Source organism: Aphis gossypii, chromosome 2 (genome assembly GCF_020184175.1).
Source record: "Aphis gossypii isolate Hap1 chromosome 2, ASM2018417v2, whole genome shotgun sequence".
NCBI lineage: Eukaryota > Metazoa > Arthropoda > Insecta > Hemiptera > Aphididae > Aphis > Aphis gossypii.
In genome coordinates this window covers 81,073,239-81,095,064 of record NC_065531.1, presented here as the reverse complement: position 1 = coordinate 81,095,064, position 21,826 = coordinate 81,073,239, and the positions used below count along the sequence as shown (strand labels likewise).

General features: G+C 28.8%; 3 protein-coding genes and 1 long non-coding RNA gene across 5 annotated transcripts in view; 2 read left to right on the top strand and 2 right to left on the bottom strand.

The window, feature by feature from the left end:
• Positions 1–864: 864 nt before the first annotated feature.
• Positions 865–14,680, bottom strand: LOC114121371 (uncharacterized). Its single transcript, XM_050200745.1, has 7 exons — positions 14,060–14,680; positions 6,246–6,386; positions 6,048–6,173; positions 4,495–4,599; positions 4,155–4,407; positions 3,929–4,065; positions 865–3,798 (listed from the first exon to the last, which is right to left on the bottom strand). Exons 2-7 carry the CDS (start codon positions 6,379–6,381, stop codon positions 2,132–2,134), a joined length of 2,424 nt encoding a protein of 807 aa, XP_050056702.1. The 5' UTR covers positions 6,382–6,386; positions 14,060–14,680; the 3' UTR covers positions 865–2,131.
• On the top strand, positions 11,633–14,375 carry LOC126550012 (uncharacterized). Its single transcript, XR_007604036.1, has 3 exons — positions 11,633–11,730; positions 14,124–14,217; positions 14,285–14,375. It is a non-coding gene; the product is annotated as an uncharacterized LOC126550012 (long non-coding RNA).
• Positions 14,369–21,826, top strand: part of LOC114121363 (dentin sialophosphoprotein-like) — a 19,675-nt gene continuing 12,217 nt past the window's right edge. Inside the window, exon 1 of the mRNA XM_050200740.1 lies at positions 14,369–14,465. The gene's annotated coding sequence lies outside the window, so the exon portion shown is untranslated. The remainder of the gene's footprint in view (positions 14,466–21,826) is intronic.
• Positions 17,345–21,826, bottom strand: part of LOC114121379 (nicotinamide/nicotinic acid mononucleotide adenylyltransferase 1) — a 7,531-nt gene continuing 3,049 nt past the window's right edge. For both annotated transcript variants that reach the window (XM_027983682.2, XM_027983683.2), the window contains one exon: positions 17,345–17,643. In XM_027983682.2, the coding sequence (XP_027839483.1) occupies positions 17,614–17,643 (30 nt within the window). In that variant the 3' untranslated portion in view covers positions 17,345–17,613. The remainder of the gene's footprint in view (positions 17,644–21,826) is intronic.

Sequence of the window (21,826 nt, the reverse complement as noted above, 5' to 3'; positions counted from 1 at the left end):
GTCTTTTACTTTCAACACAACGTAGTGAAACCTTAATTCCCTATTGTCCTGCCGAAATGTCTTACCAGGCATAATGTAATCAATTTCCTCATTCAATTTATTTCCTGTCACCAAATACCTACAACCTACCTCATTTATAAATAAATTAACTTAACTCTCTAAAATACCTATATTTATTTCATTACTTTCGAGGATTACTTTAATAGATAAAATGTCAAAAACAATGATTACAGACCTAAATTGTTAAAACAATATATTATAATATTGGTACTTAATACATTAAAATGATATGTTATCTATACATTTTATTTAGATGACATTTTATCGCCGAAGTATAATATTTTATCATACATGTTAATACATTATTCAATAATTAAATAATATTGATATGAATATAGGATTAAGGAAATTTGTTCTTAGTACATTATAACAAAATGTATAAGTTAAGTATAATTTATATTTTGCCCTAATTAAATAAAATATTTAAAGTAGATTTTCATTGCATTCCGACAGACGACAGTTATTTAATATTTTATATTTAAACTGTAGTCCGAGGGAGTATATAATATAAAGCAATCGATTTACCCTAACCTGAGTGAGTAATGGGTAAGTAAAATATCATACAAATATTACAAAATAAGTATGAAGATAAAATATTATCAATTATATTTTGTATTATATATATATATATATGTGTGTGTGTGTGTGTGTGTGTGTGTGGTGTGTGTGTGTGTGTGTGTGTGTGTGTGTGTGTGTGTGTGTGTGTGTGTGTGTGTGTATTCTATACTTCGGGCTATTTGATAAGTACCTACTCAGAACTCCAATATTCAATAGTAAGTATTAATTTTTCTAATAGTTAAATAGTACTGAATAATAATAATATATTTTAAATAATTACAAATTATCTATTATCTGATTAATTAATACACTTCATAATATATACTCGTATTATACATAGGTTCGAATTATACAATGCAACATTGATTATCTGACAATATGAAGCAGAAGTCATATTAAATCGAGAAATAAGGTAAGGAACTAGTAACTACAAAATCAATGAGATAATTAGGTATCTAATTAATGGGCAGTTACAATGTGGTCTCAGATTTGTATGTACATTTTACATTTGACTTAAAATAGTTCTAATAAAATATTTCAACGGTTTTTAATACAATATAGTGATGTAAAACTGTTGTAGATCCTTTGTAAATCCTGAAAAGGATGATTTTCCTTTGTCTTTATATATATTAAGTAAAAACATATACATGTAAGTTACATAACTCTAGATAATTACATAAAAATTAAATATTATATAAAAACGAAATTGAATAATTAATTTTTTTTATTATTATTATTATAATTAAGCAAATATTTACAATATATAGGTATACAATTAATACAATAATTAATACTATATCATATAAACTATAAGATAGTAGATACAAGGACAAACCTTGAATAAAAGGAGTATAACGTTCATAAACACCCTATTTGTAGAGATTTATTTTTCTAGAGAAAATGAATCTAATTAGAACTAAAAAAGTCTCTGAACCTTATGCCGAAGTTTGGTTAAATATTTGATTGTAACTATTATTTGAACCTAAAATTACTCAATGATAGAACAGATGCATTTATAATTATATGTATATACATATAATATAAATACAATACTAAATTTATAATTTCAAACTAATGCCATTTAAATGAGTTCATAATAAATGTGTAAAAAAATAATAAACAATGACTAACGATTTACAGTTCACCTCTAAAAGCTTTATTCCGTTTTCCAAGTACCTATTTTTATGTAAATTTTTTTAATTTTGTGTGCATCATAATAATTAATACAAAATCCCGGACCTTGGACCCTGTGTACGTATAATAGTAATTATGAGTACGGTACCTACATACACATAATATTATGATGAAAAAAACGAACGAGGAGATTCGATGAATATAAATTGTACCTATAATAACAATACTATTATAATATATCGTTCAACGGGGCGCGGTCAGAGGGTAGTCGCGTTATTTTAGACCTATTTATTGGCATCGATAATAATTTGGTACAAGTAGTAATCGAACGAACGTCACCGCGGACAACCAGCTGATCGATAAGGGCTCGACTGTATACTTAGAATCTGGTTATCCTGTGGTCGATGGACGGAGGTGTGTCATACTCGTCGACCGGAGTCAGTGGCCGGCTCCTCGGAATCGAATGTATATGCGACCCGGCCGGCGAGTAGTAATTTGGGTTGGACTGGCCCTTGAAACTGGACGACTGGCACTTGGGGGCGGCCACGTGGACCGAATCGTACAGGGCCTGCGTGCTCCTGTAGTTAACGTCCGTGACGCTGGCGCCGCCGCCGTGACCGTAACCGAGGGACGGCAGCGAGCTGGTGATCTGTTCGCGTACGATGCCGAACATCATCATGTACGTGCGCGGTATGAACACGGTGATCACGATCACGGTCGCGGTCGCCGTCAGGCCGACCATCACGCACATGTCGGACCACTGTCCGGGGAGCGCCGCGTACGCCGCGCCCCAGCCCAGCCAGACGGCGGACACCAGGTAAGTGGCGATGGCGAAGCACGCGCCCTCCCGGTAGTTGCGCTTCGACCGGAACACGAAGGGGGACGTGACGCACAGGAGCGCCAGCAGCAGCGCGTCGTACGACATGGTGCCCAGGAACAGGGGACCGTCGACGAACACCCGGCACAGGTCGGACGACGGCACGACGGCCGCGTGTATGGCCGCGAACTGGACCATGAGCGCCAGCTGCACGCCCACGGTGAACGCGAACAGGGACGTCTGCAGGTAACCGTTCACGTGACTCATGAAGCTCGAGTCGCAGTCGCACGCGGCGATCATCATGCTCCGGGCCAGCATTGCGGAGAACACGAACGCGCAGCTGCCCGACGAACCGAACAGCTTGGCGTAGCACACGGCCTGCCGCGGCCAACCGGCGGCGCTGTCCAGCACGGCGAACGGCACGGCGCTGGCGTACATCAGCAGCGTGCCGGCCACCAGCACGAACGTGAACGTCGGGTTGCCCTCCATCACGTCCTTCTTGCACACCCGCATCAGTATGAACGACGCTATGCACGCGGCGCACGTCGCGCCCACCGCCGACACGGTCAGCGTGGACGCGATCCACACGTCCACCTTCCACGTGACCAGCAGCGGTCCGTGCGGCGGAGACGCCGGCGCGGTCGCCGCCGTCGGCCGTTCCCGGCACGTCGGACACGTCCCGCCGTCCGTCTCGCTGCACTTGCCCAGGTACGTCAGCTGACCGCCGCCGCCGTCCCGCTGCAGCCACAGCCGGCGCGTGCCGTTCGAGTCCTGCGCGTAACCGCCGACCGTCTGGCCGCCGCCGTACTCGGTCACGTGCACCAGCGTCACGTTGTACTCGCCGTCGCTGCCGTCCAGCAACAGCAGCCTGTCCAGCACTCGGCCCACCGTCTCCGCGTCGTAATAACCCGCGGCCGATCGGTTTGCCGCCGCCGCCGCCGCCGCCGCGCCGCACTGTGCCGTGGACGAGTTCCGGCCGCACTCGTTGTCGCCGTCGTTGGCGTTCCCGAGATACGCGTCCACCGCGCGCAACACGTCCGCGGCCGTCTGTACGAACTGCGCGGACACCGCTTGCAGCTGTTCCGAGGCCGCGGCGGGAACGCCGCTGTGACTGCTGTTGCTGCTGTCGTTGTTGCTGTTGATGACGTTGCTGTTGCTGCTGTCGTTGTTGCTGTTTACGAACGGGCAACTGCCGTACGCTTGAAACACGTACGACCCGTACTCAAAGTCTGAAATAGCAAGACAGTGACAATACCGTGAACTCGATTTGGAACGCGTTCGTTTCCGGATAAGTAAACCCGAAATCACGTCATTGATCGCGGACATTTATATTATTTTACGTTTGAAATGTTTGAATACCTGGTTTAGGCGGTAAAGGTCCGTCCAGTGGTATTATTATGAAATGAGATACACGAACGCTCGAAGACGATTCGATAATTGATTTAATGATATTCTTGTTCGTCATAACAATGACTACTGAGGAATCGTTCAGATTCCTATAAAACAACCGTTTTGCAAGTTATTTAACTAAAATCGATACGAAATAAAATAACGAATTCACTGTAGATAGATACAGTATAATTACCCGAGATTTTGAGCTAAAACTGTCCTGTTCAAACACAATCCGTTGTCTTTGGCCACACTTTCAAATCTTTGAGCGACATCCAGATCCTGCGCAACTAATACGTCCGCGACATCAATATTATTTACGATTAAAAACTTGACGGCTGCTTCAGCATGAATGTCGACGTCAATGATAGGTCCTGCCGTTATGATAGGTATATCCAAACCAATCGACGGACTAATTTTGGCTTGTATGTCTTCGGTAGTATAAATGGCTAAGATTGAGTTTAATTAAAATATATTTTTTCTACATCAATATCTATTCCAAATTCACAATATCAAACACATATTGTAATAATTACCAATTGGAGTGGTCGAATTATTGCAATCTTTGTCGACTACAAACGATATCAGAGCTTTTTGGAGATCTGAACTTCGATATGAGCACACTTCGTACAACGTTAATCCTGATTAAATAGATGAAAAAATAAAAAATAATTAAAACAAACAAACTTTAAATAATTAAATTTATGAACTCGGGTTAAAGTGTAATAAATCTTCTAATTAGATCTCTTGCACAAACGTGCACCTGAGACTTGTAATACCTATAAATTAAACTTAACTGACTATAGATGAATAGTGGTTTGGATAAAACTTCAATAATGGAATCAAAATCATTTCTCTCAAAACCACCACTGTCATGAATTGTTTATTGCGTGTATTGAATTTCAAACACCACAAAGCTAATAATAATGTACTCTTAAAAAATTAAAAGGAATACGATTTATTGTTTTCTAATATTATACGTTAAATGGAAATTTTTAATTTATATCTAGTCAACACTTATTGAAAATTGTTTTTTTTTTTTTTAATGTAGCACCTTTAAAGTTTTTTATACATAATTAATCAATATCGAATAGTCATGTAAATGAGGTAGTCTAATAAATTATGTTATTTTTTTAAATTACAGCCTATTATATGGATTATTGATTAGGACGTTAGGTAAATATAAATTTTATTTTATTTAAGTTGTGTATATGTGTATTTATGCGTTTGTAAAATACTAAAATGAAATTATTAAAATTTAAAAAGTAAAATAAAAGTTATATTTTTTACCTCATTGACTTATTATGCCATATTTACCACCAAATTTTAGAAGTAAAAAAATAATTATTGTAAAAATATAATGACTTTCATACAATATGATTGTTCACTGATCCTACAAGGAATCATCCAGTAACAAATACATTAATTTTCCATTAATTTACCAGTCAATGGAATTTAACCTCCGAATCTCCTTTTAGACAAACGTTGGGAATTAAGTGCAGGAGACAGCTATTTTAGATTATATCGAATAGTTAATTATTAATAGTGCAACAGGGAGACGAATTTCAAAACAATTATAAATTAATGGAAAAGGGAGAGATTATGACCTGATCTAAGTCATGATAGTAGAGACGATTTAACGTCTAAATATATTATCATAATACTGAACCACAAGCAACGTAATATTACTAGATAACATACAATATTATATTTATATACATATAACGTGTACACCATTAGTGCTGTACTGCTGTAGAGATTTAACTGAGATGAGTACCATTTGGTTCCCGAGTTTACCGAATATTTATATATGTATATGCGTGTTTGAGTGAAGTCGTAGTAAGCAAATCTAATAGATCGTTTCAATAGGTAAAGGTTTCCTTCGGGCTAATTATAGGAATTTAACAAATATTAAATTAAAATCAAAAAAAAAAACATTAACTATAGCAAATTACTAAATTGTTTATTAAAAAATTATATTCAATGACATATATGAACAATGATGCCATGGCCAGTGATAAATGATCACATATAAGTACTTCCTATAATATTTTATATTATAATGTATTGTTATGCTCATTTTACATACCCAATGTAATGCCAGGAATGTAATGAATCGAATTTAATATTTGCACAACAGTGGCTACCATTTCCATTGAATGGATACCTGTAGAGGTAGGTCCCGAGCATTTTTCGTCATAAACATCAAAAAAACCTATAACAATATGTTAAATTCATAAATTAAACATGTTTATAAAATTTAAAATGTTTTGAATAATTTATTCACCAGTTAACAGAAGATCACCATTCGTCTTAAAAAAACTCATGGACTGTCCATTTTGATTTTGTTCGCAATCCAAATTATACGTAGCCCGCACCATGCACGCTATTAATACAGCTGACAGACTTATTGCTAACCGCATTTTATCTATTACAAGTAAATTTATTTTATCAGACATCTTAGATATACATCAATAATTATTAATGTATTTGTTATTGATTTTTAAATTTTTTTTTATGTTTCTTAAACATCATTCTTTAATAAAAATATATGAATTCTTTGTATAACATAGAATATTTTATTTGTATTAGATAGATTAATAACTTTAAAGTAAATTAATATTATTAACAAAATCAAAACAAATACAATTATACATATAATAATAAAATAATGTGACTAGAAAATAAAGTTATTCAAACTTAATAAATAATGAATTATTGAACATTTGAAATTTTGAACTAATAATAATTATTTTAATGAGATAAATAAGTTTTTAAGTTTTTTCTCTTCATGTCATCTAGTTTTTATCCTAGTATAATAATAACATAATATTTTTTAAACTGATACAAATTGTTGACAAAATAAATAGTGTTTTTTTTTTTTAATTAATCAATTAAAAGAAGCATAACTTTTTTGAAAAATTACACGAAGTATCTCATAAAGTAAAATAAAAGAACTAGTACATTTTTCTGAAAATGGTAATATAATTAAAAAATTATAAAAATATTCCTTAATTAAACAAATAATACATTTTATAAAGCTTTTTATGTTGTTATATTTTGCTGCTCTAAAAATGTGCATTCAATAAAAAATTGTATTTTCGTAATAGTTATCCAAGTAAATATTTCTAAGTGACATAATTAAGTAACACGTGACGTTATAATAAATTAACGCGTCACCGGCCAATTATCGTCCATGAGCTCAAAATGTCTAAACATAATATGCCTTGATAATAGCTCTTGTATCTAAACATATTACATTATATACTAATTAGAACACTTAACGCACGTTGTCTATATAAAATTATATAATAATATTTAGAACGCTTGTAATATGTAATCTGACAAATATTACCCTTAGTTGCTGTAGTGTTATGAAAACTATAGTATAAGCGACTCGTTTCAACGCTTACAAATTTAATTATGACACCGCCGACCCTTACGATTCTCTAATCCAATAATAATACCCGTCTATAGTATAAATAGTAAATACCTACTGTGAAATGTCGTACACCTACGTATCCTGCAGGCTTCTGTTTTTACTAACACACAACATCATTAGAAATAATTAGTTGTTATTACGTAGAACTAAAGTTTAAGGCGACGTTTTTGTCTACACATATTATATTCTTAAGTGTATAAACGGAATTTTCCAAAATGAAATTATAGGTAGTAACCTATAAGTTTCCCACTATTGGTAATTGACATTTGTAGAACAATATCATTATCAAATTTGTTTAAGTGTAGGTATGGTAAGAAAAAGTTCCAAATGAGAATTAAATAAAAAATAAACTACATCAAAAAACAGCTTATGGTTTAAAATATAAAAATAGGTAGAATTATAACTATAATATCCAAAGTCATAAAATAATTTTAATACCTATTATAATACGATTATATGATGTAGTAAGTAAATACATCATTTAACCGCAATATTAGTTGTATAGATTTTTTTTTTACAAACATCTATACCTAACTTTTTTTCATTTCTTTTGCTTTTCACTTCTGAATACAGAGCCGTTCACTCTTATCCTACACCTCCAAATATCTATACTTAATAATATATTAAATACTGAAACGAATCTTTAAAATAAAACCACAAATATTATTTTTCCGGCAAAAAAAAATACTAAACAATAATCAATTTATAAGTAATTCATTTGCATTACATAATTAGGTAGCTCTAGCTAATCCTAGATTTAATATTATAATAATTAGAATCTCAAAATCGTATAGTCATAATATACATTATATATCATATAACTTTGAAATTTGCTATACACGCATAATATTTCAATATTATAATATATAATATATAATGTGTGTGACCCTAGTGTTTGTTTTCATAATTATGTTGATGTGCAGTAATGATATTCAAAATCAAGAACGTCACTTCACTACTTCAGTATTCGTTAATATAGTTTAATTATACAATATTTTACACAAAGGATAAAGTTCATATAAATAAAATGATTTTCAAATCGTAGATTCAATTAAAAATAATTAGCACCCATTCAAATAAACTTAATAATACACATATTTATTTATTTATTTATAATAATACATTAATACATGACGTTAAGAACAGAACATAACAATTATATTTAAAATTAACAAAAATGACTAATATTAAATTAACGAATAATAAGTTTTAAAAAAATCATTAAACCAAAATATATAGCCTACAAATAACATAATACGTAATAGGCATAGTAGCATAAATATTTAAAAACCAGAATCACTAATATGATAATATAAGTTGTAGATTACATTTTATAAATCATAGTCATTCAGTATTCTATTTCGACAATCGCACTTCGAGTTCCTCAAGCTAAAGACTAGAATCTAGTCATTTAACTACCAAAAGTAAAACTCTATTATCCGTTATTTCAATAGTAATTTATTAAAATAGTTTTAATAATTTTTAAATCTACCTATCAATATTTAATTTTATTATTTGTATTTGTAATGTTGTAGAATTCCCAAAAAAAAAAGGCGAGCACGAAGCAATTGCCCTAATACCTTTTGTCAAATCCGGTTCTATTAATTGTAATTAATAATGCTCATTAAGTAGATATAAATTAATAATATAATATTTAAATATTTAAAATATTTAAATTTTAATAAATTTATAATATAAATTCACGAAAATTGAAAATACGGGAAAAATGAAAATTTTATAGCGGAAAAGTTATCAAGTACCTAGTTTAAAATATATGTCTCTTCCTTTCTCCCTATGAGGTATACCGTATACCTTATATATATTATACATAATAACTCGTAAAGATTTACTATAATTCAATTGAAACAAGCCGTGCATTAGTTATGTACAGATTGTGGAAAATAATATTATATACTCTCACCACACATACTAATAAATCTTCATGGGACACCTATTATATTATATTGTTGTATCGGACTCGGGTGGACATATTCCCACGTCGAAATTTTCACCCCGTCTCTTATACATGACGTTCACTTAGAAACAAATTAAATTACCTATTGCGACCCAAACACGCTTTCTCGACCACCATATAGACTATATATAAGTATAAAAGCCACTTCGAAAGCATAATGATAATTATAATGGTTAAAGCACCACAATGTTTAAGTAATATCATAGACTTTACCCTATCTCAGCCAAATGCCCAAAACGTACGACACACGTGTAACAAACCACCAAATGGCTTAATATTATATTACCTACCTATTATACTATTACTATTTCGACTTTGTCCCTGCGAAAAGAATTAGGTTTTTTAACAGTAAGAAGTACATATGTGTATTTGAACACTATATCACAATATTATGCCGCTTCCTTTAATAAGATGCAGGAATTTAGTTACAATTATTAGGAGTTTGGCAAAAAACTATTTAACCCAATAATAATTGAACATCTTCAATGAATCCATGACTTTAAAGTGGGTCTTGAGGTTTATAGTAATAGGTATACTTCGTGTCATGTAGGTATGGAAATATTATTGATGTCCATGGACCATGTGGTTGCAATGATAATCAACATGGTTTATTTTTTCAAATTTTCTATACCAGTATTTTCATTAGTAGTCTGTCTCAAACTAAAAAAAAAAAGGTAATTTGGTCAAAGCTCGGGTCCCTGAATTATATACCTACTGTCCATGACAGTATTTCTCAACCTTTGTATTATGGTGACACACAATAAAAAATAAGAATAATGGGTAGTGGGTACCTAGTATTAAGTTTTAAAAGTATAATATATATATATATATAGCAGATAACTTATTTTTTATTGAGTATCATAGAAATTATATCAAATACCTATTAGTTTTTGTAAATCATGTCAAAAGTGTTTGTATATTTTGTGTCATTTGAGATACTTCGTGACACATTTAGATTAATTCGGTGACATACTGATTGAAAAACACTATAGTCTACGCAAATCATTTTAGAAAAATGTAATACAAAAATTATTTCTAGAGCGAAAAATAATTTTAATGAAAACTAAATTCATTATATGTATTAATGAACTAAAAAGATACATACAACTAAAATTATGTATAATCTTTGGTGTAATAACTATTAAATATAAACGTTAAATGTATAAAATTCTCGCCGCCATTTTTGATAAAGAATCCCCACACGCATATAAACAGTAAACGAGCATTAGCCCCATTTTTTTTTATAGTATATGTATTACCTATTAATAATTAAAAATATCATCTCTGCATAATCGTTTTCAAGTAGCTTACTTTGTAATAAATATTAGGTACATTTTTAATCTAAATAAAGCTTTGTGTGTCTACTGTCTAGACTATATAAATTATATATACCTATACGACATTTAGTCATATTAACAATAGGTACAGTATTTCAATAATATGCACATATATTTCAGTTGTTTAATGCAGTATCGAATATATTATAAATAAGCAATAATCCCTATGATTTAAAATATGTACCTACTCATTGAGTGCCTATTTGTCTAAATGGAGGTATTAAAATGATTTTTTTATAAACCTATCGATTAAAATTTTTTAAATATTCAAAATACATTTTAATTTTTGTCAATTTCATAATAGTTTACAAAGAGTATGGGTTATTAATTCTTCTAGGAATTCTATTCATATACGACTTGATTCCGTATACCTAATGTTTTTTTTTTTTATTATTATTCAATTGATTAAACCAGCGAAACCACACTAACATAGCATTTTTTATACAGCTGGGAATTTAAATTAATTTAAATTTTGATTTTAAATTCTACACGTAGGTATATAAAATCTAAATACAATAAACATGTTTATACCATTCTGTAACGAAACGACCATAAATAACAGAGTGACAAAAGGAACAACAAAACCCGTTCTTTATAAATGAAATGTCTTAAACCGAATTGAGATTGTAGGTATATAGTTGTCTATACGTTCAACGGAGAAACTTCATGCTCTCTGCTGCCATAGAATACAAAAGTTTTATATCAAAAACATTGATATCAATTTATAAATAAACATTATAATTACCATAGTTACAATGGTCAAACTCAAATATTTATCCATAAATTAAATATAGTAGCAGTCTTGCATATGTATAATACCTTAATTTTGTAATCGCAATCTTATACATAGGTGAAAAAAACATAAAAAAGGTGCACAGTAGGAGTTGGCTGAACCTCATTATTATTAAGAAGTCGCTATAATGTATGTTTTATAATTGAATTCAATGATAAAGAATAACACACAAAAAACGATTCTGAGCAATCTGAACACAGACGGTCTATCAACCATTATTACTAAGTATATTTATGATATGTTTTTTGTAAATGAGATGTATATTGAATTAAAGCTGAAAAAAATTTTAATTTAATACATTTTAGATTCTGAACGAAGTGATGAATGTATTGATTTTACAATGATGTGTGTTTTTTTTATAACTGTGTACACCATAACTTATCAAAATAATGCTTCAATTTAAAACTTTAGGGGTGGTTTCCGATGCCAAAGTGAATATCCTTGGTGCATAAGTAGTAGTATAGTAGGTGCAAAGTTCAAAATTAAGGAGTTTACAGTAATTTTTAAAAAAATCGAGAAAAAAAAACAAAAAAAAAGTGATAGAAAAATTGGAAATTTTACGCAAAGCCAGTTTTTGATAAAATCGATTTTTCAGTACAGTTGTAACTCAAAACGAATCACTTTAAATACTTGAAATTTTCACCAAATGTCTATAGGTAGTAGGTACACAGTTAAATTTTCAAAATATTATGGCATTTTTGAGCCAATTTTGGGTGCCCAAAAAAACTGGAAAATTTAATACAAGATTTCTTATAAGTTGTTCTTATTTAAGTTAAAAAAAAAATAAAAAATCGTTAGTCACAATTTAATTTAATTTTTTCTTCAAACAACTATATAGAGAAAACTCAAAGCGTCATTATAGGAAAAAATGTTACGAGAGTCTGAATTTTAAATTTTTACGAAATCAAGTAACGATAATGATTAATTATCCTCAAACGATTTTCAATATTTGTTATTATTCAAAAAGTACAAGTTGTAGGACGTAGATACTTACTTAAAAATTTCACCAGTTATTTAGATCGTCATTTTCTTTAGATGATTTAATTTTCAAAATATTTCGCTTATTTAAAGGCATTTAAAGTATTTGTTTTTGTTTAGTTTTTTTTTTTTATAAAAGTCGATAACATTTTTTTGGCTCAGTCAAAATACTTGAAAATGTAATACAAAGGTCCTCATAAGTTAGTCTTATAGTGATTCAAAAATTATATGAATACATAGGCACAATATTTTTATTAGCGTTTGAAGTTCAAATATTGACAAAATCATGAATATTTTGAATAAATAACTAAGAGTTGAGAATTTAATACAAGATTTTCTATAAGTTTGGCTTACAATACCTAATTATAAAAGAAGTTGAGCGTTGACCAATTAAAAAAAAAGTTATCTAAAGTTTAAATTTTTTCTGAATCTAATATTCACGTGTAAAATAACAACTAATTACAATCAAATAATTTTAAATTTTTATTATACATAATTAAAAATTACTAGTCGGGTTGTACAAAATTTAATTTTGGGGTATTCAAGTTATTAAAACATAAACCACCTTTTTCACCGCCAAATAAATATATATCCTAGGCTGACAAATCATCTCCGTTCAGAATCGTTTTTCGTATACAATTATATCTATTATTGTATTCAAATTTAACACTCCTAAATATAAAAGTGATCCACACGGCATCTATTTTTTTGACTACAAAATATTTTGTAAATTTTCATGATTTTGACGAGTTTTGAACAAAATTATCATAGGAATAATCGCGCCAATGTATGTCTTAATCATTTTTAAATACCTAGCCTAGCATTAATAATAACATAACGAAGTTTGAATTAAGATTTTAAGCTTTATCATCAAGCATAATATTTTTGTTATTTATAGAGAAAAAATTTAAAAATGTCAAATGATTATAAATAGCTCAGTCAAAATAAATATATATTTTGAAAATATTAAGTATCTATACGGCTATTTGTTTTTGAATATTGACAACAAAATAAGACCAATTTTGTCTGGTTTTGTATAAAAAAATTTATTTTTCCCATTCCCTATTATTTTGAAAAGTAAGTATTGAGAATTTTCAATTTGTACCTCCAACGACGAATAGCTCGGATAGGCAAGGTATACCTAATGAGTATTTCACGTTTGATTACAGTTACACAGTTACAGCTACTATACGTTTTAATAATTTGATTACATTTTATTTTCCACTAATGTTTGCAATAATTCATCATTATCATAATAAAAAATATTAAATTTCAACTAAACACTCATAACTGCCCCATATTTTGAGCTACCCGCCGAGATTTTCTTGGTAGCTTTCCGGTCCAATTCGTGCTTGTGTATCTACTTCCTAAAAGCACCAACTATTTATTTTTATACAGATTCAATTTGCTACAAAAAACACTCCAACGATCAAAATTAAATTTCTGAGTATTTTTCTGTACTAAAAATCGTGAAATATTATTAAAAAAAAAAAGCATAAATAATATTGTAAAATCAATACATTTATTTGCTCCATTTAGAATCTAAAATAAGAAAAAGTTAATTACTATGACTCACTTTTTACTCGCGACGACAATAATAATAATAATATTATGATGCACTATATATTATTATCATATAGGACTATGATGTATATTGTTCCGAAACCTGTAACCACTCGAATTCCGCCGAAGACAACTGCAACTATCGCAGGAGCGTGAACATATTCGGCGTGGGTAGGTACCGCGAGATGACCACATGTACGTGTATTTTATATAAATCTTATTATTGTTTTTCGAATAGGTACCGAACCTATTTAAAATAATTCACATCGGAAGTTTCTCGTACCTAACCTGTGCGGCTCGTCGTTATCGCAATCACAACATCGTGGTCGTAGAGAAGCTGCGCACGGTTTTTGGTCGGAGTATATTTAGACGTGCAAGACGTATAAGTACTTTCGAAGTCACACGACGGATACGGCGAAGTAAGCGTATAGTAGAGTAAAATAATATTAATGTTATGGTCGACGTTATGGTGATTTACTGTTTATGTCTTGCCGTGCGCGCCTAGACGACTTGTGTGACCCCTTAAAACAGTATATAGATAGGTATAGGTACCTACGACGTTCACACGCGCAGCGCACACATAAGCATTATGGCCCATGGGGTCGTAGCGTCGTCGAAGGTGAACTGCACGCGAAGCCCTACCAAAGTAGGTACCTAGGCGATTATCTTCCTCTCTACCCCAACCCTCTCTTTTTATTTTTCTTCCCCTTAACCACACGCCGTTCGTACACCGCCGCCTGCAACAATCCAATAAAAGCGATCGAGGGGACCCGTTCCCACCCGCGTTGCTAGACCACCGTTTACCCTAGCCCGCGACTCGCATTATAATAATATGTTGTATTAGTCACTATAGTCGCCTTTATGTTTAGATCTATATATGACTGCACGGTCATTGGCCATAGGTACAACGTAGGTACCTACACATATACGATAATACGATATTAAAATTACACACACGATATTATATTGATAAATATGTATCAAAAATGCACCGCTGCACCTGCTGCGACCGTCGGTCGACTCACTCGGCTATAGAAGTGTAGGTAACCGCGGCTACGTATAATTTCGTAATAACAATAATACACCTGCGTTGACAACGGACGCTAAGCTATATTATAATTGGCCCACGTGAGGGTCGCCACTCGTATACGAACAGAATCGCATATAAACGTGATATATGTATACATAATAGGTTTTATAATATACTTACCCCTACGTACGGTACCGATTATTATTATTGGACTGCAGGGATAAATTATAATATACATTATATATATACCACCGTGTCGTGCAGCTATAAATTTATTAGGTACTTTATTCATATTATTGTACTTACTCATGTATTAACTTACGTCAGACGATCAATAAGTGCATGACTACGCAGAGGTTATAATATAGTATTTCGTTACGAAACAACAAAAATCCAGTCACTGAATGTTTACGTTAACTACGGCCGGTTGACGTGTTATTATTGCTCGACCCTTTTACTATACCACGTGGACGTAAAAAGTGTTCGGCGAAATAAGCGAGATTTATAGGATAAGGATATAGCTAGGTACAGATAATATTACAAGCGCTCCAAGTATAATATATCGAATAAAATAACTGAAATATAACAATGAGTAAATGTATGATACCTATTATAGAAAAGAGCAACATATTATTATAGATTTTAACGATGAGATATTGAGATATACTCCGCTGTCTAAATGTACTAATTTTCCGGGTTTCTATACATTTTTTTTTTTTGTCTACCTTCCTACCAAAATTCTTTAGTACTTAATTATCCAATATGATTAAAGTTAATAGATTTAATTTTTATTAACATCATGATTTCATATTTGTTTCTTAAAAAGTTAAAAAAGGTCTCTTCGTAATTTTCAACTAACAGTTAATAATCAAGTAGGTAAATAATATGAATTATTAGTTGTAATAAAATATTAAAAATTTGTATTTTCCTCATTATAATTCATATAATGGTTGTTTGGAAAACATGCGCTTAAAAAAATACATGCTCTCAAAATATATTGATGTACCTATACTGGTAGTTATATAGGTAAGTCCTATCTTAATATTTATACGAATGTACTTCACTTACTTACAATTAAATATAAATTAACAATAATAATATTATATAAGGTTATCATTTATCACGAAGGTACTTATTACTGAAAAATATCTTAGAAAATTATATTTTGTCTTGAATCATTTATGACAACCATAACTATATAGTATATTTTAAATTAATTATATTAAACAAAAAAAAAGTCAATGAGATGATAAGATAAATAGATAATTTAATGGACCTAAATAGTTTAGAGGTCTATCAATTTACTAGGTATAGTCGTATAGACATTATTATGCGCTTAATTATAAACCTAAAACCACTTATAATACATCTTTGTTTCTTTTAAGATCTAATAGGTACCTAATAAAGATATTTTTATCTTTTAGTTAATATTTTTGTTTTACAAAAATATAGGTACCTACCAAATATTAATGTTTTATAAAATTAAAAATTGACAATGCTTACATTTTAGATTTTTATTTTTTAATTCCATTTCTTTTATATGATTTTCTGATAAATATTTTAATTAACAAATTTCAAAACTAAATATTATAATGTATAAGTATAACAATAACATAATAATATAAAAAGTCACCTAGATACTTAAGGAATATATTATACAGGTGGTATTTCCTAAAGATTTAAATCCTTAAGATTATAGTAGAGTTTAAAATCTTTAAGGAATTTAGGTATCCCTATAAATTGTCCATTGAAATATGGAATCATAATTTTGATTTTAGCAGATAATATGGTACTATAGGTAGATAGGTACTTCTATACTAGTACTTAGTAGTAAATTGCTTTCCTATATTAATTTATGGTTTCTCCATGCCAAACAAGAATCAATTATAAATTAAGAAATTAGAACTCACATTTTTCATTTTCAATTTTTAAATACTTCTTATAAATTACTTTCTTGTTTCATTGAACTTTGGTTTTAACTTCAATAAAATTAAACAATAATAAAATAACTATCAATAACATGTGTTTATTTCGATATACCTACTTACCTAATTGAATATTTTATAATTATGTCAGTTTTAAAAGTGTAAATAGTTTGTCAGTTTATAATTGAAAATTCTATATTTTTATTTTATAGAAATCTTAAAAGACGAGTTAAAAAATCATTAATAACTAGAATAGGTACACAGATAAATTATTTAAGAAAACCTACAAATTATAATAGAAACATACTTAAACATTCTTAAAGTACAATACAACAAAATAAAATTAACAGTACAAAATATATATTATAATACAAAATAATAAAAATAATAATAACACATTAAAAATAATTTATTAAAAAACAAATAATGTAAGTACATATAAAAAAACATTTTAAACACCATACCTACTCATACATCAACACTAATAATAGAAACAGGCAAAATCATGGAATTAACATTCATGCAACTATTTTAAATTTAAATTAATAAAAAAAATTTAGTAAACAACAAAACAATTGATTGACTACTAAATTTCTAAACAGAGTATCTGATTTACTGATAGCGTTTTCTCTTTCTTTTCACCTGAAACAAATAATGACATGCTTAAAAGTTGTAACTATTACTAACAGATTACTGTTTAACTTAAAAAAAAATTAATTAAAAATTAAGTATATATTTAAGAAGTTATTGCAACAAAATGTATGTGATAAGGAACAGAATAAAACAAGTCATTCTCCAATGACACTTTTTTTAAAAATGCATAATTAATTTAAAAGATATTTGCACTATTGGCAAACTACATAGTCTGGGCACAAAAGTCTCAACTGAAGGTATTTTATGAATAATAAAGAAGGATCATAAACATTTATAAAGAATGAATGCTGTATTTCTGTTTAAGAATTTTATTTACATGCTAAATGTGTAGTATAATTGGTGATACAGGGAGGTGCACATATGATATTGTGTACAGTGTGTGCTGATAGGCAGTGGCGTATTTTCATAATTTCTTGGGGGGGGGGGGGGTTTAAAATTTTAAAAATTAAATCATTTTTTAAATTAATCATTATTATTATGGAACTTTTTTTTTGTTCTGGGGGAGGTTTAACCCCCCTCCCCCTATAAATATGCCACTGCTGATTGGAATGATTGCATGTTTTAAAGATTTGACAGCACCTCTGGAGGTTTAATTTAGATCAAAAATAGTTAATAAGAACTTCATTCATTTGAGTATAGAAAAAACAATTATATAAGTTATACCATTTTACGTTTAAAATATTTATTTTTGACACTAGGTGTTTTTTTAAGTAACCTTAACCAAAACCCATCAACTAAAAATTTGATCTATTTGGAACTTAAAGAAAATTATATTTTTATTTAACCAGTTATATTCATATATATTCAACTGATAATGTTCAATGATGATATTTAAATATAGTTTTTATAGAAATCCTAAATAACTTATGGAATTAAAATATTATACTAAAACACAAGCAAAATATATTTACTTAGGCCTACCCTACCCAATACTTTTTTCAGTGTTTATGTAATATATTTATATACATTTGCATAGTTTAATTTAATTTAAACGCAATAATTTATATTGACTAAATATTTTAATAAACAATAAATATTATTAATATTAACTAATTAAATTTGAAATATTCTAACTTTTTAAAAGTCTTAAAATGTTAATCTGGCATATTGACTTTTTTGAAAAACAATTTGTAAAATTTATAGTAAATATATTTTATGGATACAGTTATATTATTTCATCAATAGGTAATATTTATTTCAAAAACTACAACCTACAAAATACAAGCAAACATTAAATAATTAGTTTAATAGTAGTATTAAGCAGACACAATAAAACATAATAAATTAAACAAACATTAAATAATACTTAGATTAAAAATTATCATAAGCATTTAAATTTGCTAGAAATAACATGCAGTGAAAATGTTAGACATGATTGATTTTATTAGAAAGAAACAAAGCATCGTGCATTTTATTAGTTATTAAAAATAAAATATTAATTTCTAAAATTTCAATTTTACTTTCATTAGTTATTCTATCAAACTATAGATAATATAAGATTATTCATAATATATTCAAATTTATAAATATTATTACAAAGTTAAAACACTTAAATATTCAATTCATTTCTAGAATTTTTTATTTTTTAATGCTTAATACAATCTTTTTTGGAAATATTCCCTACTTTGGCTACAATTGACTTCTTTATATAATTATACACCAAATCATTTAATTTAAAAATAACCAAATACTGTAATACTAAAAGTTGAAACCATTCTACTTCATTTAAAACTTTCATAATAAATTATTTTCCTACCTGGCCAACCTAAACATTTCAAAATATCTTAAAAACATGATAAATAATAACTTCATAAAAATGTTATTTATTTCAACAGATAAAATACTATCAACATCTTAGTTATTATGCTAATAAAAATGTTTTTCTTAAAACTATATTAAATCAAAAAATTCATAACCAAGAACAAGGATGTACTTAAAGACTAAAATTATTTTCATGTATAATATGTTTTTGTTAAGTGGAATCTAATATAAATTCACCAAATACATCCTTGTGTAAAAACTAAAAACCATATAAAGTATATCAAAATGTTACTAAAAAAAAAATATTACAATATTTTAACAAGATTTCCCATTTAATTTTTAAGAATTAATATAGTGATAAAATCAATATAATTCAAAATAACATATAATGAATTTCTAATATTAACACATATAAAACCTACTAACATCTTTAACTATAACTATAAAAAAAAATGTTTATCGCGTATCATATATAAAAATTAAAAAGTTAGAATATGATCTTTAGTATAACTTAATAAACATAACCTAGTAATTATTTTGTGTAAAATAAATGTAAAATATTTCGGTAAGGTATATGTTATGTAGTTTCAGCTATACTCAATTTCATATATTTCCTTTGTATACAGACATAATTTAAAAGCTGACTAACATTATTTTAAAAACAAAAACTTTATTAATATATTTTATAAAACCACCATTTAAGTAAAGTATTTTCTGTTTCAATTTCGGAAATTGTTTTAACTTGTTTTCTCAATAGATATACTTTAATTTTTAAATTATGATAATCATTAAACTACATTTTTACAAAATAAAATAAGAAATTTTACTAAAATTCATCTACTAGATATTTAAAAAAAATAGATTTTTAAATAACAATCTCAACTTTAAAAGAAAATTCAGTATTTATAGCTATAAATATTAATTTAAAACTATATGATTGAATATATCAAACCAGACAAAAAAAAATATAAATCATAATATTTGAAAGAACATAGTACTATTTTTATTTGAATAATTGAATAAAAATAAATTAGAATGGTTAAAATTATATTTAAAAATTAATTAAAAAAATTTGAGTTAATATTGAACTACTATGAGATTATAGCTTAACTTACTAGAATTTTAAAGATTTTACTAAACAAAAGTTTCATGATTAATGGTTCAAAATAGAAACAAAAATTAATTTATAATTGACAAGTTTGGATGTAACTATTTTATTTAAACTTGACAATAGATGATGAATATTATTAGTGATAAATAGTCACATTTCAATGCTTAGAATATTCAATATTGTTATATTGTTTTCTACAGGCATTTAATTTTTGAACAAAATTATATTTATTATAATCAGGGTTATAACGAAATCCTCAAAATATGTTTTTAAAACTACTGTAATATGCTACAAAATATGCTTAAAATTTAATCATACAATTAAATTAAATATTATACTAAATTGATTAAAAAGGAGTATTTTGTAGTCTTCACAAAGTTCTATATCTAAACATTTTTTTATCAGCAATCTATAAAATATTAGTCCTATTTAATAAAGGAATATTTGAAGAAATAAAAGCCTGGCAGATCTTCATTAAGTTTTCCAAGTTCATATATTAGAAATGAAACTATTGTTTTGTATTTTTTAAATTATATTTTTGAGTTTTCAATTGTTTTTGTATTTATTGTGTGATAAATGTTAATTTACCAAAAACTTTTTAAGTCACATTAACCAGATTTTCACAAATATTGTAATACAAAAATGTACAATTGGTTTTAAGATTATCTTAATGCTCATTTACATATATTTTTAAATGACTCCTAAATGATATTTTTGCTATGAAAATTTTAATTTACGAATTAAAACATCAAAAATTATTATACATAAAAACCTGCAATTTTATATGTACTTAATACGTAAAAAATAATACACATGAATGCGTGACACTAACTGATCAGTTTCCGTTGAACACTTAAACTTTAATACTATATTATATGAATTTATCTACTATGTCATCTTATCTTTAACTATAACAACCAGACATAATGTAATAGATATTATTTTACTATGAACGTTAAAATATAAGATTAAAAAAAAATATGTGCTATAAATAAAAATATACACTATAAAACTACAAATATCCATTAAATACGCAAAATAAGGTTAAAAATGTTTAAATATGTAAAATACAAATTAGTGTTAGTAATAAGAATGATCTAAATCGAGAAAAATGTTGATAAAATTTCAAAAAGCTCATACTAATTCATATGTGCATTTGCAAATAAATCCTAATAATAATATATTTAACCTAATTTAAAATTCTGAATCATGAAATAAATTGGTTTTACATTATATTCTTTTTATTTATCTATAAATACTCTTTTGAGAGGTATTTAAGTTCCAAGTACCTATTTTACT